Raw genomic sequence first — 25,136 nt, 5'->3', positions numbered from 1 at the left:
TCAGTTCAGTTTCAAGTCACAGGATGTGTTTTACTTGGCTTTGGAGCCTTCTTGTGCAAGATTAATGTGAAACTGCTGAAATGCAAACTGACAAAAAGACATATTTTTACTGGTTGGTGCTTTTTCCTTTGTGCCTTTATTTTCATTGGGAGGCCCGATCAGTGCCTTCCCCATCACCCACGTCTTAGATCAACAAGAGTATGAGGTACTTCTTGGCTTCTGTGAGGAAATGAAAGAATGGCTGTTGGAAGAGCAGCCTGACCAGTGTACCTCATAAAGATGTAACCCTGTAGTCTTTTGCTTTGTAATATCACTGATTAAGAAGAGAAGAATTTGGACCTCATTAAAGAGGAGTGTCAGTCATAACTATCCAGGGGTAAGGTTTGCTTGAGTAAGAAAGGAAAGATTTGCCTCCTTTGGAAAAATATTTCTGGCTCTTAACAGTTCAAGTAGTGAAATTCATTACTTTTGAAGCTTTGCTAAGCTGTACTGGAGCCTACCCTAGCCATGTATGCAGACCGAATATCATTAAGACAATAAAAAAGCAAGTACACCCACAGAAGTTTTGATAATCCTGCTCTGACTTTCTGTATACAGCACCTTAATAGGCTCAGTACTGTCAGTGGGATTATTCAAGAGATCAGGTACTACTCAGCATGTGTAATGGTTGGAGAATCTGGCTCCAAATGATTTCTTTTTCTCTCATTGCTACAGGAACTGGAAAAGACAAGGGTGCGTGGGCGGGCCTGGAGTCCCTCCAAGGAAAGTGTGAGGCCTTGGGCAAAACAAATCCATCAGGTCTCTCATTTCTTCCAAATATAGGTCTGTTCTGAGCAATAGCCAAACTCAAGTATAAACTCCACATTCAACCATTTCAGAGGGAATACATGAAAAAGACCCTATGGCCTACAGAATCCATCTATAGAAAATATTTTGATAGCTCTTCCGCTCTGGCATTATCTTCCACTTAAAAAGAAAGAAAAAGAAAACACACAAAACTGGAGCACATGGTTCAATTTTCAGTGTAAAATAACTGGTTGATGAAAATAATATCTCTGAAAACAATCTGTTGTGAGCTATCAAGCATTTTTGCCTATGTACAATTTGGCAGGAAGTACACAGATAAATTATTACAATATGTAACAAAACAAATCGCTCTGAAGAGAAACAGTATTTGTGTGTGTGTATAAGTGGGATAAGTAGAATTAAATTCATAAAAGTATGTTGAGAGATCATCATCCATCACAGCAGAAATACCCTGGAAGCAAAAGAACTCACTTCAGCTCTGTCCCTGTCTGAATCTCTAGCAAAACAGGTTTTACAATATGCAAAATTTTTCCTGAACTAAAACAGAAAAATCCTGTATTTCAATGAAAAAGAAAGAGCTCGGGATGTTCCTGCTGCTGAGAGAAAAGGGTCTCATAGCTATTTTGCCAAGATAGTTCCAAATTTGTCAGGCATCACCACATTTTAATAAAATGGAGCCATTACAGCAGCTCCCCAGATCTTGAATACTCTATTAGTGCCCATGGGAGAATTTTCTGAAGTGCTTATGGACATGAAGATTTAAGAGACAAAATCCCGTTAACTTCCAATACGACAGTTTCTTTAGAGCCTGGCACATGTACAAATTACAGTGAGATAAGCTCTGTATGAAATAACAGCATGCAAATTGCTCTGTTGTGACTTTCTGTGTACATGCTCTTATCCCACCGTGACCAGTTAAGGCAGAGTTGATGACTCCTTTTCCATCAAGAGCCAAACCACCTCACATTTACATCAGAGTTCAGGCCATGTATGCTGGCAGTTAGTGGATAGCAGTGGACAAGCTGCAAGCTTGCTCTCTGCCTTATCCTAAATACACTTTTGAAAATACAAGTAGGGTTTCTTAGCTGCACAGGATAAATCTACTCTGACATCTGTGAATTACTGTCACCCAACTTCAGCCATGAGATCCACATTGCCCCTGCTTATGTCATACCCACAGCTTGCTTCAATGTTGTCTGTTTGTGCTGCTGCTAAGCAGAGAGGGAATCCTTCCAGGCATGAGCCTCCTTTTCTTTTCCCAGACTAGTTTCTATTTGTAGATAGTGGAGGAAGGAAGGATTCTTAAAGACCGTGAAAGTCTGGAAAAGGCAATTAAAGGATTGTTTCTGTAAAACATGACCTACAGTGTGGAGATAAATTTCAGGCATATCTGAGAAAGGGACTAGAGTGGGAAGCAAGATGAGTTGGATTACGGGACTGATATTGTATCCATAGCAAGGCTATATGGGTACTTGTGTTTGATCTTAGGATTTGCTCCATCAATATTACATATACTTGGATTTTTGGTTATTACTAAAAGTCATCATAATGCCAATGAAAAACAAAAATCTTTAAATGTGTTTAGGACTATCTACATCACATGATCTACATCTACATCTACATCAATGGGACTCTATTTCTTATAGGCTTCTTTGAAAATATTTCCATATATTCATCTTTTCTCTCTCCAGAATCCAAAATTATTTTTTTCAAATCAAGCAGGTATGGCACAGAGCCACAGCATCACAGACATCAGATTTTCTGTCCTTTTTGCCTTTTTTTTAATCCAAGAATACATATTCTGTGTTCTCAAATATGACAGGAAAATATTTTGCCACATTTGAAGGCTACTGAAAAAGAAGACTGTCTAAAAAATGAATAGCAAGCAGAAGTAAAAGGTCCCTCTTATAAACTCTTGCATTTGTACATTGTAAAGGAATCATTCATAGTTTGTGAACACAATAGCTGATAGTAATTGCTAGCAGAAATGAGCTAGCTGCAAGGACTGTAGGCAGCTGGCCAGCCTTAAAGATTGTGATCTTGTCATTTAAGCAAGAAGTAAAAGACTTTGTGACAGAAGAGTTACTGTGGTATTTTGTGACCAATAACTTCAAAAGGCAGCAGGTGAACAAAAAGCCTGCAAAGGTCCAATAATAACAGATAAGTACACACCAAACAGCTGCAGCTTATATCACCTACCAAAAATTGGAGTAATTTGAGATTTTTTGTCATTGAAATATACTCAGTAGGAATGCATTAATGTGGCTAAATCAGCAGCCTAAATTACAGTGAAAAGATTAGCTTGACAGAGCTGTTTATGGGTTAAAGATGCATGCAGCTGCATGTTTGCATGCATCTACAACTTCATCACTAAATCTTCAAGTGCTGTAACTGTCTACATATATATCAGTTCCAGGTGAGACGTACTGCTGCAGTTTTAAGAGAGATTTTCAAAGGCCAGGCAGAGATTTTTCAGGTCCTCTTTCACTTGACCGAGTGCCCTCTTGACTTCCTGTGGTGTGTTCAGAACCTCTACACTGCTGGTGAATGGATCGTAGTGCAAAGAAAAGGGCTTCTTGATCTTCATTGAGTAGTTTCTGTGGGGGAAGGAGACAGATCTGCTAGTTCAGAAGCCACTTCCCCACATATAAAACCTGCAGGACCTAATTTATCCGTACATAGACATGGATTTATCAGGGTAGCTCTGGCTACTGTGACACCCTCATCACTGTCACTCCATAAGGTTTTCTGGTGCATTATATCCCCCCCACAGCTGAACTACTTGCAGCCCAAAAGATCTGCAGTGCTTGCCTCTCAGCATGGCTGGCTCAGATCCGTCTGTGCTCTTACAGCTCTACGTTAACACGATTCAGAGTTATTACAACCACAAGCTACAGGAATACAGGAAACACAGCATGTCTGCTGCCTTCACTTCCAAGAAATAACCTGGAGTAGTTCTTTCTGCATAAAATCCTAAAAACCTATCCATACTAGGCATCCTGGACTATTTTGCCATCTCTCTTGAAAGGAAAAAAAAAAAATTGCTTGCCATTTTTGACAATGTTTCCATTAAGTACATGCTGGTAGGAACCCCCTGTACTGATGTTGCCTTATGTTTTCCATTCTGACAGATTCTTGTGCCTTCAGTTATTTTGAGCAGCTTTGGCTGAGCAACTATCCTGAAAAAATGTACAAAAAAGCTTTAAGTTTGAGAATGGTGTATTCCTTGTCCTTTTAAGCTCTTTTCAGGTCTGCCTGAGTCAAAAGCTCTTGAAAGTCTCTCTTCTGCCAGTGAGTTCTCAGCTGCATTTTATCACAGTGCCAAGATAATAACTAAATCTGAACCCACAGATTTAAGATGAGGAGCCTAATTTGCTATTGTTATAACCCCAGCAGACAGTGTTTTGGGGCAGGAGGTGGGGGAGGTTGGGAAGAAATCTGGCCCAAGTTTTCCTCTTCTAATAAATTTCTCACTTCAGCTCCTGCATGCTCCCCAGTAGCTCCAGCTAGAATTGGTCTTGTTATTCTAACTGTTGGAGATTGAGGCCCAGAATTTTAAACCCTTTTTTAAAAACAACAACTTACTACATAACAGCCACAGAAATGCATTAAGAAACACCTCAAGCTAATTTGGAATAATATTATTTAGATTGCAGTCAGCTACTTGGTAGAAATCAGTCTGCCTGTGAATGCTGATTCTGCATTCTTGTGCAGATATAATCAGAGGAGAAAGGCAATCTTATTTTTAAGACCCCTGTTAATCCGTGTTAATTCCCGAGTCTGCTATAAAATTTCTATGTGACCTTGGGTTAAGTCAGTTCTCCATGACCTCTCATTTGTCTGGAACAGCACATAGGCACCCTATTTGTGGGATTGCACTCTACTCTCACTGTTCAGTTACAGAATTTACCTCAGAAGTTGATAAGATGAAATATTGCTGAGACGAAGCATTGGACAGGGTGTAGCAATACTTAGCTATGGCTTTTTATGATGTTTTTCTCAGATAAACACTCTCACATCTAAAAAAGCCACTGTGCAGCAGAAGTGTGGGTTCAAGCTGGTGTGCCCCCCTCAGTGAAATTACTTACTGGAGCTTGGCTTTGGCATCTTCAAAATTTTCTGCTATGAAATAGACAGGCTGGAAGGCTTGATCCTGGTATGGGTGAACTGCAGTCACTTCTGGATCAAAAGGCTTGTACTCTGGCTTGTTTGATAAAGCATACTTTGTAACAGGAACAACAAAGGTTAGAATAGGTAAATGAACATAGCAAGAATTAGTGTCTACTGTGCCATGAAATACTCATGGAATAGTTAAAGGCAGTATCATTTCCTTTTCTTTCATAGGAGAAAGCTGTTTTTCATAAATAGTAGTTAATATTAATAAGTTAAAAAAAAAAAAAAAAAGAAAGAAAAAAGAAAGAAGAAGAAGAAGAAATTTTCTGTATTACAGTGATGTATTATTGGGTACCATAGACAATTCACAAACAGGAAGGGGGAAGTCTACGCTATGCCCCAAAATACAAATATCTATTAGAAAAAATAGTCTCAGCATCATGCTGCTTTCTCAGCCAATAGCACAGAAGAATCATCGTGCTGCACAACACTATTTTGAAGTCCCCAGACCACGTTACAAAGCTCACATTTCCTGCTGCACTGAAGAACAAACAGAACTCTCTTGGTATTTTCTGCACAGCTCCCATGACATTTAAGCAGCATTAAAGTGTCCCTGAAAGCCAAGCTATAAATGTACACTATACTCTGCATGTGTATGTTTGTGATTTGGGCCCATGGAGTTTCTTCTATAAGTTCTGCTCAGGTTCTTCTACATTTTACCCTCAGGCATATGGGAGGATCACAGAAGCCAATTCTGTCCACACTGCAGTCTGCAGGCACCTCTGCCTTTTATATAGACATACTGGAAATCCCTTTAAACCAGCCAGCAGCAGAGATGGTGGCAGTGTGATTTCATAGGTATTAGTATTGGTTGTTTAGTACCTGTGCAGGGTCCTAGGAAGGCAGCACAGCTCAGTTTCAGAGTAAGTTCCTGCACAGTTTGTTTGCCTCTGCAACCTGAGTCAGATAGGTTAATGCTAGCTCAGTTCCAGTGCCATTTGAACTGCACTGTAGTTGTGCCTAAAAGCTGGTCTGGCCTCCAGTTAGCCATGATGGTGAGTTGTATGGCCACTGCAGTGGATATAAACAAAATGTCCTGGATATAAACAAAAAGGAAAAAGGCAACTCCTCTCAGGCAAAATCAAGACCTTTCTTTCCATCCTCAGCCTGTACAGTGTGCCCCCATCCACCTACAGACATCTGATATATCTTATAGTACCAGCCCATTTTTGCTGTCTGCCTGTTTGTCTTTCTCTCTTCTTCCCCAGTCTTCAGAAGGTTTCTTTCACCATTTCACAATGCAAATGCCAATTCCCATGGTACTTGTAAAGAGCTGGTAAAACTGGGTAATGCTTTTCAAGACTTTGTTCAGACAGTACCCTTAAGCACCTTTTTAGATGTTTTACTGAACTGAGCCTGAACTCTCCATCATCGGAGGTCTGCTTAACCAGTAGGTCAATTTGCTGCAGAACTAGTGCAGAAATACATATACACTTAAAAAAATATATATATATATATAAAATGCTAAAAGATGGTGTTTTCCCTGTTCTTCATTTGCAGTGTGTAATTGAAGAATAAACCTTGGAGAGCACTCATACAGTCTAAGATGGATGGTATACACAAACATAAGGCTGCTCTTATAATCTAAGAAGCTCAGGGGACTAATGGGAAAAGATTTTAGAAACTCAAAACCTGACAGGGGTCCCGCTATGTTGTCAGTGCTGAAGCAGAGCTGAAATCCCATTGATTTTAGTGGAAGTTCTGCTTGAAACCGGATGGCCTGAAAGGCCTCTACAAGTTGAGTACTTGTTGTGCTGCAAGAAAAGCATATGTAGCACTGACTGCTGCCAGAAGTGTGGTATGAGCCATAAGATTTTACAGTATGTAGGACAGAGTCCAGCTGAGTGTTAACAGGAGAAGCATTTTGGATAATGCAGAACAGCTGACAGAATATAGTGAAATAAACAGTGCAATACCAAGAGCTATTGGGGAGGAATTCTTACAGTTCAGAAGAGGCAAGGTTGGCCAGCAGTCAGACCCATTACAACTGTTCAGTTTAGACTTGGGTATGGTTATCCTGTCCTTTCCAATACCTAGTTGCTGTCTTTAAATGATTTTTTAGACAACATGGATTCAAGTGCAAGTACCACGCAGAGGGTGTTTCATCTCTACCTCTCGTTATCTGTCTTTCCCTATGTTGTTCCCCAGGTTTGGGCAAGATCAGCTCATACACAGAAAATAACTACCCAAAGTTGACTTCAAACTGGTCAGAGGGGGTGCTGTGGAGAAAAGGAAAACATTTTGAAGACTTTGTAGTCAGGATGTGGTTCCTTGGGTTACAGTCATACACTCACCAACAGCCAGTCCAGGCTGCAGTTCAGGGATGTTCCTAGACTTTGTGCTGATTCTAAATTCTCAATAATATTAGCTTTATGTTACACCACTCACCCTTTCCAGCTGGTTAGATATTATCTTCTTGCAGCCAACCATCTGGCCTTAATAACTCATGCCTTTATTGCCTCCTTAGTGCCCAAATCACCCTGCTATAACTGATCTGGAAGCCTCCAGTGATGAGGAAGACCCTCCTTTGCCCAGGTTACTGCAGTGTGTTTCCCTGATCACACAACCTGCAGTAAGCCTGCCTGTGCAACTTTTGCTGAGCCTCTAGATGATATGAAATTAAGTCTGGGGACTCCACCCATAAGCTCACGTCTGGTCTGATACTGAGAAGGCTGGCAGATAATTATCAGGAAGGACAATGGCTTTCTCCCAAGCAAGAGTGAAGCTTATCCAGAGCTTTCTCAAGAGCTAGTCTAAGACTGCAAAATGAGCTCTTTAAGGAACTAAAGGCTGTCATGAGCCTCACTATCTTCCAGTTCAAGTTCAAGGAACATTTTGTATTTCATCTCTAACAAAACTGCCTAACCACTGTTGTATTTCTAAAACAAACAAACAAACAAAAAACAAACAACAACAACAAAACCAAAACCCAAACAAACAAACAACAACAACAAATAAAAACCCACACCCTTCTACTGAAATAGACACTGCATTACACATATTTCCTCTCTTCAGGTGTGAAAGAAACGGTATATTTTTTCAAGTTGCTAAAGAAAAGGACCTCAGCACTTCACTGACACTGCCATGGATTCTATACTGAAGTTAGAATTAAACGCTTATAAGGACTAGAATGATTAAATGGAACCATTTCTGGTTTTCATTTTTGTTCCAAATAAAAATTCTTGAGGTGAATCAGCCAGCCCTCAAAGGAAACTTCAGCACTTAAGGCCATAGATACAAATAATTTGTGTGCATGAAGTTTCAGGTGCTCAAGGTGAATTGCACAGAAACTACTAATCTGCTGTCCAAAAAGGTACACAGACAAACTTCCAGAGCTCACGTAAGGATTGTACATGGCACATAGCATTATTGCTGATCAGCTACTTGCCCATCTTAGGTGTTACATGAAAAGTGGATACACTTTTGGAAGGGGTTAGGAGGGAATCCTTCTTCATTACCTATTAAGTATAAATGCCATCACATCTGTATATAATTTCAGAAATAAGATGGATGAAGACCCATGTGAACCCAGCTGTATCAAAAGCTTATCTTGCAGCATTACCCTTCAATTACTGATAACAAAAGTAAAGACAAGAATCAGACATTTATCAACTCAAGGACAATTATCACTCCTATACTCAACCTTACAGGCAGGGAATCTGAGATGCAGTTCTACTTTTGTGTTATATGGCACAGTTTTGTGAACAAGCAATGCTTGCCTACTACTTTAATCCAAAGTAGAACAGCTTGTTGGTGTCTGGTGAAGAAAAGGGCAGAAAGAGAGGAGGGAGAGCACAAGTCTGGTACGTGCAATTCCAGACACCAAAGGTGAGTGTTTCTGACATGACTTTTACCTTGAATTGTGTCAAAAGAAAACAGAAAAGAAGGTAACTTGATACAGATAGATTCTGTGGGCATATTACTATGAAAGCTGTGTAAATATAGGAGACATGATTACCAATGCCATTTAGTATCCTGTTTAACAAGTAAATGCATATGATTTAAAGCTATGATTTAAGGCATTCAGGCAGACAGACTAGAATAAATGTTACCTTTACCTGTGCTTTGATATTGGACCTTTGTGGTCCAGATAAATAAAAGCAAATCTAGGTATCCTGCTTACTGGCTGTAAATGCAGTAAATACTAAGGGAGTCTCAGAAAAACAGTAGCTTCAGCCTTATCCTAGAACAGACAGATGCTCAAACTAAACGCTTTGTTCTGGAGCCTAATTTGTAGGTGAGCTGATTGATCGGTTTCAAGATAATATACATTCCACTGTTTTACAGATGAGTGCTGCAATAGTGTTAGCATAGTTTTGCTAACATTCATGAGCAGTCAGGCACAAGATCAGGTTGCTGTGCAGAAAGAAGGCATACTCACTTCTCTATAGCTGTAATGAGCATGCAGATCTCAGTTTTCCAATCCAGAAAGCTCTGCAAATCTTATTCAACTGAGTTTCCAAACAAAACTCTCCAAATTGCAAGTGTTGGAAGAGAACTGATGCTAAACTCACCTAATGATGCTAAAATGAGACACAATGTCTGTGAGGGTTTCCCTTTCCATAGGTAACTCTCAGCTGCACCTCTGTGACTCCTATTATAAACGCATTGAGATACACTAGTGGGTGGTTTCATCCTATTTCCTCCACTTGACTGGGAGCAGGACTGACCTGTATAGCTTTAGGAGAGTTTTATTTTTTTTTAAGTGTTATAACAATCTGTCTCCAGTCATGGAAGTCCCAGGTGTGCTAATCCAAAGCCATGGTTTCATATGAATATATCATGTAGCTGGGTGGTAGGTTGATGCATCAATATGTACATAGACACGTCTATAGTCTGTGTGTATATATCTCCCATGAAAATTTTGATACCTAGTTTATAAATAGGCTTGAAAAGAACACCCTCCACACCCCCACCTTTAGTCCTTACTACTACCAAACATCATCCAGTATTTGCATAACTTGAAGCAATTGAGACCTAATGATATCGGTTCAGGGCTTTTGCACTTAGAAACTGATCATCTGCTTCAGTGTTCTGAAAAACTGAGGAGAAAAAATGTCCCTCCTACCAACTGTTTGTCTGAAGGAGGTGAAACCCATGAGCTTTCTGTAAAAGAGTACACTCTTTCCACAGTTTGTCTCTCCAGGCAGTACAGTATTCAACCTACATACAGATTTTCATCTATATAAAATTCAAGCTAGAATTAGTTTTGAAACGTATTTATGAATGTAAAATTCTAAAACATTTTCTTTTTGCCATTGTCAATCCTATTTATTGGTTTGGGTTTTTTTTGGTACTTAATTTGGTCCAGTCAGTCAGTGCTTTTTGATGTATACGTGCATAAAGGTCAATGATGTGGATGAAGTTAGCAGTTCATAATAGGCATAATATTGCCCTCTAGTGAGTAATTCAGAAAAGTACAGAAAAGTTTTATGTTGAAGTCAACTGCATCACTACTGGATAGGAGCAGTAAGAAACAAATCTAATACTTTATAGGTTGAGTGCTTCATCAGATTTCATCTCTCTAGGCTGAAGACAGGTACAGTCCTACTGTATTTTGTACCCTACTCAGTAGCTTCCTGAGAGGAAGAACAAATTTCTTTGCAAAAGAAAAATCAGTATTTTAAATCATATTGCTTTATGTGAGGAAATATTTTGCTTTTACCAGAGAATTTGGAAAACTGGATTATAGAAGTATTTTGATACCAAATACATGACACATACCATAAGCTCCCCATAAGATGAAAGCAGTCCTGCCCCATAAGCTCTGATGGATCCATTTTGCTTGCAGAGACCAAACTCCACAGTAAACCAATAAAGCTGATAACAAGAACAATTTGTGAAAATCACAGTCTCAATAGGCAATTCATTTTTAAGCTTTTCCTTTTTCCTTCCTTCTAATTTATTTTATTCCTAGTCCTTAACGTCTTTGTATCTTCAAATTTTAGTTATATATTTTAAGTAAATTATTTTTTCTCTTCAACATATAACACACAAAAAGCATAATACATATTTTTTCAAAACTTGCCATCCTTTCCATTCTCACTCTCCTCAAAAAGAAAAACAAAAACAAAAGCAAACAACAACTGCTAATAATATCTGTTTTTAAACAAATTAGCCTTGAGCTGCCTTATAGTCAGTGAAAGCTGACAGTTTTCAATACATACTCCCCAAAAGCACAGGTAGACACCCACAGAGGGTTCAAGACCCTTAGAAAGGTCCTTGAAAAGGCAGTTCCCTTCCTCCTTTCTCTATATGATAGTATTTGTCAGAACAGAGGAATGACTTATTCCTTAACAGCAATGTACCCTTTAAGATTATACCAATTCAATTTTCATCTTGCTGCAATAGAAAATAAAGATACATCTTTCTGTTTGTTTTTTTTTTTTGTTTTGTTTTGTTTGTTTGTTTGTTTGTTTTCTTGCAATAAAGCATGATTGGGACCATACTTCCTTTACCTGCTGGACAGTGATGGGATAAAAGCAATTCTTGGCTCTGGTAACCTGATAGCCCTTCCTTTATTATACTGTCTAAGGAAATGAACAGTGGAGGAACAATTCTGGACACAGCTTGACCCCTAAGCTGCTGGTTAGGTGTTGTGCAAAACATGGAAAACAAAAGACATTTCAGGAATATGGCTTTGTGCTGCAACTCTTCAAGATTACTTCAGGGACATGTAGCTCTTTGCTGCCTCATTCGCAGGGTTCAATTTAGCATTCTCAGCACCCTTCTCAAAGAATTGCCAGCACTTCACAAAATAATGTGAAACTATATGTTATTCTGTCTATGTTGTCACTCTCTTTCTCTTTCTTTCCCCAACCTTCTTTGATATGCATCTTCTGATTTTGATGATTTTTGGTTTTAGCCTACAAATTTGCAACTAAAGAAACAGTATGCCAAGATGTTTCTTTCTGCAAAACTCAGAGCTGCTTTCTCTTCCGTTCCAGTGATAATTCCCCATTATTCTTGTGTTAATAATCTTGATTCTTACTATTTCCAGTGAAAAGCCTTTCAAGTATCTCATCATTTTGCAGAAAGTGACAGTGAGACATAGGACAATGCTCTAGGAGAAGGATTTATATATATATATATATAAGTGGTTCCTTAGATATCACTTATTTGGTTCTTAGTGAGGTTCTTTTGGTTCTCAGTGTCTTAACAGGGTATGAGACATGGTACTAGTGGCCCACTGTGGAGAACGTGACCACTGGTAACTTTCCATTTCTTGTGTATGGATTCACCTGCTTAGAAAACTCCTGGAACTGAAGGAAATAATGTCATTTCAACATTTGCTGTGCATATGTTATAGACCATAACAACAAGTCAAGATTCTCTTAAGAAACTCTTAGGTACCTTAGACATTGCCATATTACCTAGGCTAGTTACCTCTTTATAATGAATGGAGAGAAACAAGAATTTATGGTAGACATCTATGTCATGGTAGAGAAAGCATTAAAGGTTATTTATCTTCACTTTCTGGTGAAGAAACGTAAAAAATAAGCCTAGATTAGATGTCTGAACTTTTAAAAAAATTGAAGATTGAGTGGTTAATCCAGAATATGTTTACTGTTCTGAATACGTGAATGGTACTTAGTAAATTGTATTCTCACAAATTCTGAACTGCAGGTAGCTCTTTAAAAAAGGTTCCCTCGTTCTACCTCACCAAACCCTAGATGACACTGTGAAAGTTTCAGATCTAGCATCCATTGTTTTGCTAACCTTAACCCTATCTCTAATCTAGTCTTAAACAATCTGGAGTAAGGGAGAGGTCCTTGCAAAGGAATGCTGTGTAAACCACTGTCCTTCACCCAATCTCACCAAGACCTGGAAAATTACACAAAATGGTTTCCTAGGACCCATCACTATTTTAACCCTAACCAAAACATAAATCTTAAAATTATTCTAGTCTCTCCAGACCCAGAGAAGGGTAAATGCAGAGGAACTGCGGACATGTCACTGCCTCTTCCCATATAGTCCCTTTACTTAATGAGACCAGGACCTGGATGGTGCTACAAACAATTCAGTAGTGGGACCTTTTATGTTTAAAAATGCTGCTAGTGTTACCTAATCCTGACTCACAGACAGATGCATGCAGACAGATTTTAGCTGAGCCATAATCACTTTCAAATAGTGCCTCATTCCACTTCACAAAGAGTGGGCCTGTGAGCTGGGTGAGGAATTTCAGGAGTGACAGTCTCCTCTCATCCACACCCTTTCCTGAATGAGCCTCACCTTAGTGGGTGAGAATAAGACTCCTTCCTTCCCGTGAAAAAATAATCATGCCATTATCGGAAAAAAATAAATAAAATAAAAATAAAAAATCTGGCCTCCGGCGTATTTTCAGACCAAGATGGCAGCTACAGGTTGCATGAGTTGTTCTCATAGATTGTATACAGCCTAGGGATTCAGAACCAAGTGAGAGTACCTGCTGCCAAAGAGCTCACCTATTTTGTGAGATTAGCAAATAAAGGGCACCCTGAATTCTGATGGTCCCCTGCACCATCGAGTATACATATAATCACATCGAGTATACAGTCAATTAGGTGAATCTAGGAGAATCAAAGGTGAATATAAAGTGAGTTGGAACCCTCCCGTTACTGAAACTATAGAGGCTCAGCATCAGGAACATACTCTTATGGCAGCAAAAAGTATAAGTATTTCCTCAAAGTGGAATCACGTGCTTCTGGGCTTCCTTGGAGGGACTCCAGCTCCTGCTCTGGCACCTCCCTAACCTGTGGATGAGGAGAAGACAATTCTGCTGCTGCTCCTATTTTTGTGTAGCTAATCCGAGACACTAAAGAGCCTTCCCTGAACAGTGAGGGATATGAAGTGAGTTCTTTGGTTTTTGCCTCTGATACTAAACTGCCATCTGTACTTACTGTGGCTAGTTTCTCAATCTCTGTTTCAGATGATCCAAGAGAAGCCAGTCCAATATCCTAAAGCAAGTAAGCAAGCAGTCAGTGTTACACTAGTGTGATTATTCAGCCCAAGGGAGAGAAAGAGGGGAAGGGGGAGGACCACATCATTTCTAGCATGAATAGCATGAACTATTCATTGTTTTTGTCACCCAAAATGACCTTCCATGGCTTCCAGGATGCCTACCTCTCCCTGGCCCCCAGCTACATACCACTGGGAACCACATGAGATGAGTGTTTAATCCTCAGAGTTCTCTGTGTAAAGTTAACCATCGCTTGGCTTAATGCTGGACTATCTCAGGCACAGATTTGAAGGGAGGAATGAGAACTAAGGACTGGAAGGTGGGTTTTATTTTTTCCATACCTTTTAGTCTCTCATTCTCTTTCTGACAGCCCTTACTGGTATGTCAGATACATGCAGGGAGGATGCTGTTTACTCACAACTATGCTCTCTGTTAATTACTATTCTCACAATAATTTTCTGTAGGTGTCTCCTCTTAACTATCCTGGAAGCTGTATTGTGCAGAAAACAAACAAAGCTATTCCCTATTCCCCATTCATTTTTTCACATTGAATGGAATAAAAATGATTTTTTATGGGGTGAATTTCAGCTGTGAAAATACTTTTTGAAAATGTGAAATGCAAATTGTGAAAATTAATTTAACGTTATTCCATTTCGTATAGTCTGTGTTACAGGCAGAGAAAGAGTAAAGCTGAAAGTTTTGAAATTGCTATAATGTCATTTCTAAGGTGTCTTCAGTTCCGGTGTCGAACTGAACTGAAGAGAGTTCTTCCAAAGACAATTACAGACCATAAGGATACTTTAAGAACTACTAAATTGAGTCTGATAATAGCCCATATTTATGACCAGAATGGAAACTGACATGTATCCAAGTTGATAAAATTGGAAACCACATACTGTGAGGTGAAGCGGCTTTCTTGTTCAGACATTCTATCAAGGATCAACATCATATAACCCCTCTGCACTTATTGTCAGTTTCCACCCTGGCCACCAATTGATAAGCCTAGAATATGAGTTATCTTTATCCCTCTGCTATGGTTTTGAGGTACATCCATAGTTCTGAAGTCTATAGTTACACAAGGTCATTGAATTCACTTGGGTCTGACACTGACTGCTCATACTAAATGATCTCTTTTGTACAAAGAAGCTCTGTTTGCCTTTTGGAGCCTCCTCACCAGTGTAAGCAATGCTGTGAGAGTCTGGTGAGTTGTAAAAGGAAAGACATCTCAAATGAATGACATGGTGATGGACACAATTAAAGTATCATGTGAGACAAAAAATGTACATCCACAGGCAGAGCCAGCCTAGGGGCTTGATGGCTGTTGGTGGTTGGGTTGGTGTAGCATCAGACAGGAAGCCAGGGGAATAACGTAGTCTATACAGCTCAGACAAGCAGCACTGCAGAGGCTCCACCGGCATCCTGCTGCAGGCTGGCTGGATGGAGGCTCTCCCATAGAGATGTCCCACAACCACTGCTTGCTCTTCCTTTTACAAAATATCCACAGGGAGCAGTGCTACCACTCCCCTGGAGTATTTATCTCCTCGGGCACTGCTAGCCCACTACTGCTGGAGGTTGTGAGTCAGACACACCTAAGGCTTAAAATAACATTTCAAGCATGGTGAGCTGCGTGCCTTTGAGGCATGTCTGGCCTGCTACCCAGAGCAACTGGTTAACAGCTAGCAGTACAATCCTCTTACCTGTGAGAACTGGGCAAACTCCTTATTGGCTAGCATGGGAACATGACCCAGCAACTCATGGCAGCAGTCTCTGGAAAACAAGTGACCTTCACATTTAATTAAAGTGGTTTGCTTGTTTGTTTGTTTGTTGTCCCTGCTCTAAGTGAACGTCCTATGAAAGATTTTAGCCAACAGACCCCCCAAGGGAGCTAGTGTGAGGGTTGCAACTGTTTTAGTTACTCTGCAATAGGTGCCTCCATACCTGGCCTAGCTTTGCAGAGAGTTTGACAAAGCATTCCCTTCTGCCATGGGGATCCAGCTGCCCCCCACTACACTGGCTATTGTCTCACTTGGGATGGCATGGGCAATAGGCTCCTATGTCACAACATCTTTGAAAAGACCCTGTTTTGTCCCAGCATACAACAAAAACGTCTGTGTGAACTTGTAATTTCTCATGAAATGTAATTGCTGCTGTCTGGCCAGCACTTACTGGGAGAGTTTCACAGCAGGGAATCAAACCCCAGCAGATGGTAAATGAAGGCAGGATGAAAAGATTAAACCAGATATTCTCCAGTCTTTTCCTTCTCCAGACAACTTTGTAAGAGAAACAGAGACCCACGCCCTTGCATGCATTACTTCCCCCTCTAAAACTCCAGCTATCAGTTTCTCAGATTATTTCATTCTGTGGAATACTGGATAGAGATCCAGAGTTGCTCCCAAGAGAATTATTTCCAACACATTCAAAGGATGGGATTGTGCCATGGTATCAAACTTACGGTTCTGGGGAATGCATAGGAGAAGAGAAATGTCTTATATACTGTGTGCACTGGAAGACACGGAATGCCAGGCTGGCAAGGAATTCACGAGCAGACAGCAGCCCTGCTGCTGGTCTCAGCTGGAAACCTGTTCTTTCTGCAAAGGAAAGTGAGACAGAATTTAAGACTTCCTACGGTTACTTGCTTTATACACTTACTGCAGGTAGGCAGTTTCAGTGGGCCTTCAGGTCCTGTTGCAGTAGCTCCTTCCACCGAAGGATAGTAGGAACATCCTGGCTTATCGTTATCAACATGTGCCTTTTGTCATTATGGGTCCAGTTAGGGTAACATCAAAACACCCAACTGCTCATCCTATGCTTAGTCACACAGCAATGATGTGAGGTACAGAATTCCTACTAACCCCAGTTTACATTTCTAACACATTAACACACGTTTGTCATGTCAACGATGTGTCTGAGGTCACACATGATCCCTATGATCAAGCAGGGAACAGAACCTGCATTTTCAGTCCCTGGCTAGTTTACTAGTCCTTGGATTCTCTCTTATTTCCTCCACAGCACATGTAAAAGATGATAAACAGGAGTTTGGCAAAGGACACCTCCCAACCCTACCCTTGTCTGAGAGCACCTGGCTCCTCTGTGATGCTTGGTTACTGTTTAAGCCTGATCTATGGAATTTCTTACTCCCTACTATGAAATCTCTGGTACCTCACACACTTGAAGATAAGGGTAGGTAAACAATGAGTCTGACCCAGTCTAGGCAATTCTTCTATTTGTCAATGCACCTAGTTCAAAATAGCCCAGCAGTAGAATTGGAGCATACTATTAAACGTCTTCTCAATTTGTCAGTGCATGCTGATTTAAACTGCATAAACTATCTCAACCCTGACAAGCCTCCCTGTCAATTTTAGCTTTCGTTCTGAACTTCATTAGAACAGGAACACTCAGGAGAAAGAGCAAACGGGTCCTTGTTAGAGTTAATGCTGGAATTTGGCCCTTAGCCATCTACTGTCAGAATTTTTATTAGCTATTCTCAGCTATTTTTCCCCTCTGATTTTTTCACCATTATATTTGCCTAGAACAGACTACATACCCTTCCAGTGATGTGATTATACACGTTTTGCTCTGCAGGTGTCCATAGAAGAGGTCAGAAGAATGCAACACTTTTCAATTGGATTTTACCTTGTGCTATCAATATTATCCCCGAACATCCTGCATTACTGTGAAAGGTCTTTGAGAGATGACTAGCAAAATAAACTGTCCTATGGTCAACTGAATGCATAATCTTCATTTCCATGGGAAACATGTTGGTGGTCTGCAAAGCTAAGAAAATTGAAAATCACTGCTTTTAAAGAGAGCCAATGGTAATCTTTTTGAAGTCCTATATTCGAAATCTGTGTTGCATTCTCAGCTCCCATAAATGACATTTCATCTGCTTTAAAGCATAAAACTGCATTTTAAAAAATTCAAAAATGGCTTTTTTCTCCCTTCCCTATCCACATCCTATTGTGTCATGAAGCCTGGAACCTAATTTATTTTATGTAAACAAACAAAAAAATCCCACCCAGAAACCAAGCCATTTACAAGATTTGTTTTGTTTAGTTTTTTAATGTTTCTTCCAACATTTCTTGTCTTGCTCTGTCTGGCTATTAGCACTTTTCTCAGAAAGAAAGAGACAGAGAGAGAGGGAGGGAGGGAGAAGAATAAAGACAGAAAGAAAGTGAGAGAGAAAGAGAAAGATAAAGAAAAGGAAAGAGAAGGAGACAGAGAAAGAGGAAGAAAGAAAGAAAAGGGGGGAAGGGAAGGGAAGGGAAGGGAAGGGAAGGGAAGGGAAGGGAAGGGAAGGGAAGGGAAGGGAAGGGAAGGGAAGGGAAGGGAAGGGAAGGGAAGGGAAGGGAAGGGAAGGGAAGGGAAGGGAAGGGAAGGGAAGGGAAGGGAAGGGAAGGGAAGGGAAGGGAAGGGAAGGGAAGGGAAGGGAAGGGAAGGGAAGGGAAGGGAAGGGAAGGGAAGGGAAGGGAAGGGAAGGGAAGGGAAGGGAAGGGAAGGGAAGGGAAGGGAAGGGAAGGGAAGGGAAGGGAAGGGAAGGGAAGGGAAGGGAAGGGAGCTAAAAAGGCCTTACTCGAAGACATAGAAGTGACAAAACATCTCAAACTATCCAGGACAAAAAAAAAAAAAAAGAGTGGACAGTAAGGAATTTTTCTACCTGAGAGTGTGAAGGACTAGGTGATTACTGTTTACCATGCTTATCTTCTATTGCTTGACCATATTAAAAAGGTAATGGGTACAAAACTGACAAAAAAGGTGAACAGCAAATAAACCTATGGAGATTATGTCTTTTTCTATATGCTGACCAAAAGCATCAGAGTTAACCAGGGAACTGAAAGTGTTTACAAAGATGCTTCCTGTTCTCCTCCCTCCCCAGTTAGGAAAGCAAGGTGCTATGGGGAATAGAAGATGATCAGATAGGTCTCTATGTGGACTGTCCAAGAGCTAGAACAAAAAGGGTACTTCCTTACTGCTGAAAACATACTAAGCCAATCAGAAAGAACATGAAAACCTCAGAGTCTGATAATCTTTGGGCTACATTCTGAGTCTGAGTGAAGTGATAACTACACCATCTGAAAAATACATCAGAATGCTACCAAGCCTTGAAGTAACTCAGTTTTAGAAGGACTACGAGAAAGTCTAGGGAAATTTATATTGTTTTAGCATCTATGTTCGAGGAGCAGAAAAGAAATGAAAATTACAGCTTATGTTCCCTGAGATGTCCTTTTAAATACAGGCCAGTGAATCAGACAGTCTGCTGATGGAAGAGGCTTGGCAAGTTGCCTTCAGAAGCCATAGAAAAAAAAGTTATCTGCTGAAGGTATTATCTGCAAAATCTGAACTTCTATTTCATTAGTGTACAATAAAACCAGAAATCAGCAGCGAACTGGGGGTGTGGCTGCTTGGACCCACTGCCCAAAGGTCTCTGAAATCAGAAAGAGTTGAAGAGAAGGTCTCCAGCAGTTGACCTAAAGTGATCTGTAAGGCTTAATTCTTGGCCTAGAAAAACTTGTGCATACAGGCCTGCGTGTTGTAGTGTGAGCTTGCCTGAGTTCACTGGCTGTAATTTCTTCCAGCTGTGGAGGACAATGAATGTCTAAATCCAAACTTCTTTCCTAGAAAGAAAGAGGTGCTTAGGTTCCTCTAGTTAACACTTTAAGAAAAACTCTTGCCCTGTTAAACTGTCAAGTGCTTAACCTTTTAAATTCCCTTTAGGTAATTGAGGAATACTTATGATGTAGAGTTCATTTCTGTTTAAACCAACCTCACTACCAGACCAGTTAACACTTGACAGATCTTGTAATTCAACTTACATTAAATTGAAAGGGGATCACTAGGCAGAGTTCACAGACACTGCTGTGTAAAAGAAAACGGAAGTTCATTTGGCTGTCTGGGCTGTCTATACCATGATAATTTTCCCTGGAGGATATTCCTCTCTCTCTGCATTTCAATTTATTATACAGCTTATTATACAAGGGCTTATCATCTCATATACTAAAGAATGGTCCAGTCTTAGAGGCAGTGTTCAGTAAAGATGCATGCTGGGATTTACATCCTAACTGGGAGTGGGACAGTTCAGGGCTCATCCACAGCTAACCAGTGAAAGGACAAATTGCACAATGCATCTCCACACATGAAGATGGGGTGAAATTCATCCACTGTATGCCATGGTAGTAGGTGAAATTCATCCACTGAATGCCAAGGAACTTTGGGAGACCTCACAGCCTAAAGGTTGGTTGAAGTTTGGTTGGGTGAATACTGCACACCCATAGCACAGGAAGAAGACTAAGCACACTGTTGATTCATGAGCTGTAGGTGTAAAAATTCTGGCCTTGCTGAAGATCGTGGTAAAAGCCACCCAAATTAATAATAAATGATCTTATTAGAGGGAATCATCGAAGATAAGGAGGATATCAATTCCAAGCACCATATAATGGGTCTAAAATAGCTTACCAACCCTTAAATGTGTCTATCTTTAACATAGTTCTTTTGGACCAACTTTGTTCTGTCTATGCTTCATAAAGCCTCCATGCTGAACTACATATCATCTTGGTTTTATCTAAACTTTAAGGAGGGTAAGACTGGCACTTTAGGGAGTCATTCTATCCATTTCCTTGGACACTCATGCCAGGATGGAATAAAATGCCTCCGACATGCCTGATTCTCATTTCCAGACAGAGAAGTAATTTGGACAATTAGCTTACAGTAGTCATGCCATGTTTGAAATAGTCGTGCTGAAACTCACTGTGAACATTTTACCAACCACTGCTAGTGGAATTTTCAGAATGACTATTTTTACTGCTCTCTTTTTTTTTTTTTCCCTTAGGAAAATTTGTATAGCATAGAGAAAATTTAGAGCCAGAGCCTACAAAAGAAGCAAGAAAACCCAGACTCAGGGTAATCAAATACTGTCAACCAACATGAGCAATAGGAACAATACTATGAGAGGATATTCTTACATTGTCCTAAACTTTCCCACTTTGAAATCATCTGATTCAGTCAAAGAGTATGAATATCTGTGGTACTCAGACCAGTATCATGTGATTTCTGGAGCTCCCTGCTGTCAGCTACTGTGTAAATGAGATAAGATGAGATAAGCTACTTAATGAGAAAAATATTTATAAGCCCAATTACTACAGGAGGGATGGCTGAATGGATAGGAAAGTACGTGAGAAAATACAGAAGAAAATACATAACACACATAGAAATTCCTACAACTGGTTGGTGCTGGCATCTTCATGAGAGTCACATTTCATATTCCATCCCTCCATTCCCTCACACTAAAATATTTGTCATCAGTTTAATTTTCCCTAAAATTGGCAGTGTCTCGGAAACCTATTCAGCAACAGAAAGCTCAGTCAAGCTAACTAGCATCATGTACTGATATGTGGAGCAGGTCATTTGATTTCCTGAATACTCTATTTAAATTTAGTTTATTTAAAGTTAAGCCATAGTTTTTATTTATTTATTTTGGCATAGTGAGCAGTTATTTTCCACTCTCTGGAATATTTCATTGTCACTCAAGAAGAGCAAGGAGGTTTCAAAGACAAGCTTTCTTTAGTTATTCCTTATAGAGTGGCAAATCTGCTGGTTGACACAAAGTGTCTCGCCTTGAGAATGTGTTCAGCCTGTGGCTTAATAATAATAATAATTCAGGCTCTGTTTCTCTCCAGCCCTACACTAGCCTGCCCCCAACTAACAGTGGGCCTTGCAATCTTATAGGTTCTTCTACCTGAGGCCAAATCTTCATGCATTTATAGACTAGCACCATGACTTTTCTGCTCTCCTACACACTAGGTGCCAAACAGTTTAGACTGGTATGTGGGGCCATAGGGACAGAAAGAAGCAGTGGTGTTGCAAGGAAGCTGTGTTTGTATTGACTAGCGGGACCTCCTGGAAATCGTGTTCCTCTAGCACACATTGCTATCCTGTCTCAAGCAACAGAAAACAAAAAAAAAGTGGACCTGAGAGGTATTTACCTGTACTTGTGTTTGGGTCTTACAGATAGCTTAGTTGTGTAAAGTGTAAAATACAGCAAAACCCGCAGAGAAACTATATGCTCAAGTCACGCTAAGAAGTGTGCTACTATGGTATTGGAATTAGCGGTTTAGGGCTACACCAACTGTAGCCACTGACAGAACAAACAAACTCAGTCACACCTTGGTCCCTAGATATGCCTTGTATTAATGTCTTACTAACAGTCACCTTGCATGAGGGAAGTCCAACAGCTAACCAGCTCTGCTTACCAGCTTATGTCCTATAACACAGCTTGTGTACATGTGGCGTACATAAATATCCAGGAAACCGTAGAATAAGGCATAGTTCAAAATGACTGGCCTTTTAAAAATCTGGAGACATCCTGAAGTTGAGGTATGTTGTCCTCTTGGTATCCACAGTATTTCTCCAGCTGCTGGAAAGCATCTAGGTATTGTGTGCAAGCATGAGTAGGGTAGAGGCTGCTCAGCTTCCTGTAGACTTCTCTCCTGAAAAGCAAGAGCCATATAGCATGACCCACCTCAGTAAAGAAGTACTTTTCTGCTCTACCTACAGATCCAGAGAGACATAGACCCCCAGCATAAGCATGAGTCTTGGGACACCTGATGCTTAGAAGCTGAAGTATGGACAGATGTAACAATGCCTGGGGCATTTTGTTTCATTTTTCCTTCATAAAGGTGGGTTCTGTTCCACAAATCTGCTTTATCCCTTAATACACCCTAATTCTAATTAGGGTTCTAATACTGGTTTGGAAACATTGATTAGGAATAAGAGTATCAGAGGCACAGAGAGAGAGCCAGGCACAGAGGAAGCCACAGAGAGAAAACTGAAGCTGTGGCCTTCTGCGTTATACTATTTAGGGGTGGAATAAGTCAGGTATTCTTTGCTCTCTAAATGGAAGTACAGCTTAAAATGCTGGTCCCTCCACCTCCATGTCCAGCCTGACTGCTAGCCCTAAAAAATCGGATTTTCTGATACTGAAGAGTACATCTGTACAGGCAAAGAGGTTCATACTTTTGCAGTTCAAAATGCCTGGCGTGAGCTACGTATTTGAAAGACATGCCAACTTCTTGAAGCATTTAGCCCATCATAAGAAAGGAGACCAGCTGAAAAAAAAAACAGATGTAACCAGATTTTGTCACAGGCTTCAAGCCTCTTTCAGACTTGATGGTGCTTGGTCCTAGAGCTGTGTTTTGAAATATATTTAGCCGTTGCAAAATAAACAAATAGTAATAGGATGGCCAGAAACTTATAGAAATGGCTATTTTTGTTCAGACATAGCCCTAGGGTGTTAAAAATTTTATAAACATTGTTTTATGAAAATTGAGATCATTCTTGGAAGTGCTGGCTATGGAAAATGACCTTTTGTTGTTTTTGTTTTTATTTTTATTTATATTTTTTGTGATGCTATTGTTGCTATGGAGGTGATAGCCAGTCCCTGTAATGGCTCTCTCCATTTGTACAAATGACTTACGCAGTGTGGGAGTAATGAACCAGAATGAAAGGAAACAAAACAAAACAAAACTTAGGAGAAATAAAAATAAAAGAACAGAGGAAAACAGTGGCTGCTGTCACTATTGCAAAAGCCGCAGGAGACTGGGCCATTTCCATGGAAGAATTAGGAAAAAATTAGGATGACTAGAGTTCAAATGTTGCCCTGGCTTATTCCCCATAGAATACTACTGACTTCAGTGGGATTGCATAGGATCTGAACCAGTACATAGTTCAGCCCCAGACAGGAGTCTAAAGAGGGCAGGCTTGTTTACACTTCTGCACATATGGTCTCTTTTATCAAAGTATCACTCTACTGTTTGTCCAAACATTGTCTACCACAGAAACATAGACAGTCTCAGAGAGTAGTGATGAATTATCCAAAGTCAAGCATCTGTCTTCTCTAAGTAGCTCTAAGGCAATCATGTAAGTTTACTCCAAAGTCAGCAAAGAGTAGCAGATATTTCCAGAGGACAGTTTAGCTTGCCCTAATATAGTGTCGATGTCTTACCATGTGGAAGTGCTAGTCTGATTGTAAAGGATCTTAGCTCATTGGCCATCTTTCAGAAAACTGAAGTAGAATAAAAAGATGACTACAGTAGGTCTTTCCTATTTGTTAAAAACAACAGCAACAACAAACAAACAAACAATAATAGAGCCCAGGAATATATCTTCAGTGGGCATTTGGGGCAAACCACTACCAACAACAACAAAAGGAAAAACAAACAAACAAACAACAACAACAAACTTCACATGCTTGAGTAGTAGTGATTCTGACCCTGTCTGGGGATTTGGTTCTTTATCATCATATTGTTTTCAACATCCCTTGTCTCCACAATCAAAAGACCATTAAGCTGCTATTTGAGGGTCATCCAGTCCAGAGAGGGGAAGAGAAAGTTTTGGAAGTGTGGGCTATGCAACACTCCAGAAAGAAGCTTTGGATGGAGCCAGTCACATGAAAGACTTTAAAGTCAATGCTTGTATTTTGCATAAATACCCTAATTCTTTTAGATAAAAAGTGGTACTACTCAGCTTTTTTATGAAGATGTGACAGGTGCATCCCCATAATTTTGTTGAAGATTCTCACTTTTTCTTGTGATAGCTTTTACCCACAAGACATATTCTATGACTACTTAGTTTCACAGCCTTCCAAGAGTGCTGCTTAAAAACACAAACTCAGCTCATATGTACCCTCTGTTTTCTGAAAGTCATATTTCTGCACTTGATTAGTTTTCATTTTTATAACCATGTTGCTACAAACTGAAGTCATCCAACAACTCTTCAGAGTGAACACCAAGGGAATTTAATCTGTGCTACAAATTTCCCTTTCAATTGCACTGAGCTCAATTAAGTTGTGCTGTAATGCAGCTGACCTCAGGGCACAGCCCCAGGGAGCTGTGATAACCATTGAGAGTTCTAATTTTGGAAACAGCTTCACATAACAAGACAACCTGGGTTGCTGTGGCTGGTTGTTTTGGGGAAACAGGCAGATACTGCTTTAAAGGTCTGTTCTGTTACCACAGTGGGACTAATTCTAGGTGGAGAAGGGCAGGAATGACGGAGGTTGGCAACAAAAGGGAAAAACAGGAAAGAACACAAAATTAAATTTTCTTAAATATGACTTTTCCACACACCATCCCATGCCAAGATTGCTGGCTGGTGGTAGAAGTCATGAGCATGACACTGACTATCAATCTTTGACAACTGAAAGATGCTATAAAAACTTATTTGAGCT

General features: G+C 40.1%; 2 protein-coding genes across 4 annotated transcripts in view; one reads left to right on the top strand and one right to left on the bottom strand.

The window, feature by feature from the left end:
- Window positions 1-25,136, top strand: part of LOC310887024 (uncharacterized protein) — a 211,546-nt gene that overhangs the window by 165,408 nt on the left and 21,002 nt on the right. For 2 of the 3 annotated variants that reach the window (XR_014575595.1, XM_083812426.1), the window contains exon 8: window positions 17,501-17,642. The gene's annotated coding sequence lies outside the window, so the exon portion shown is untranslated. Of the gene's footprint in view, window positions 1-17,500; window positions 17,643-22,465; window positions 22,588-25,136 lie in introns of those variants that run through there. The other variant, XM_083812425.1, reaches the window with a different exon arrangement.
- LOC310887075 (tyrosine 3-monooxygenase-like) overlaps window positions 691-25,136 on the bottom strand; it is a 36,090-nt gene continuing 11,644 nt past the window's right edge. Inside the window, exons 6-12 of the mRNA XM_083812547.1 lie at window positions 22,253-22,398; window positions 16,371-16,506; window positions 15,616-15,685; window positions 13,860-13,916; window positions 10,705-10,800; window positions 4,896-5,029; window positions 691-3,404 (exon numbers count right to left, since the gene is read on the bottom strand). Coding sequence (XP_083668673.1) covers window positions 3,245-3,404; window positions 4,896-5,029; window positions 10,705-10,800; window positions 13,860-13,916; window positions 15,616-15,685; window positions 16,371-16,506; window positions 22,253-22,398 — 799 coding nt within the window. The 3' untranslated portion in view covers window positions 691-3,244. The remainder of the gene's footprint in view (window positions 3,405-4,895; window positions 5,030-10,704; window positions 10,801-13,859; window positions 13,917-15,615; window positions 15,686-16,370; window positions 16,507-22,252; window positions 22,399-25,136) is intronic.

This window comes from Anser anser, assembly GCF_964211835.1.
Source record: "Anser anser genome assembly, chromosome: 1".
NCBI lineage: Eukaryota > Metazoa > Chordata > Aves > Anseriformes > Anatidae > Anser > Anser anser.
This window is presented reverse-complemented; position numbering and strand designations above follow the sequence as displayed.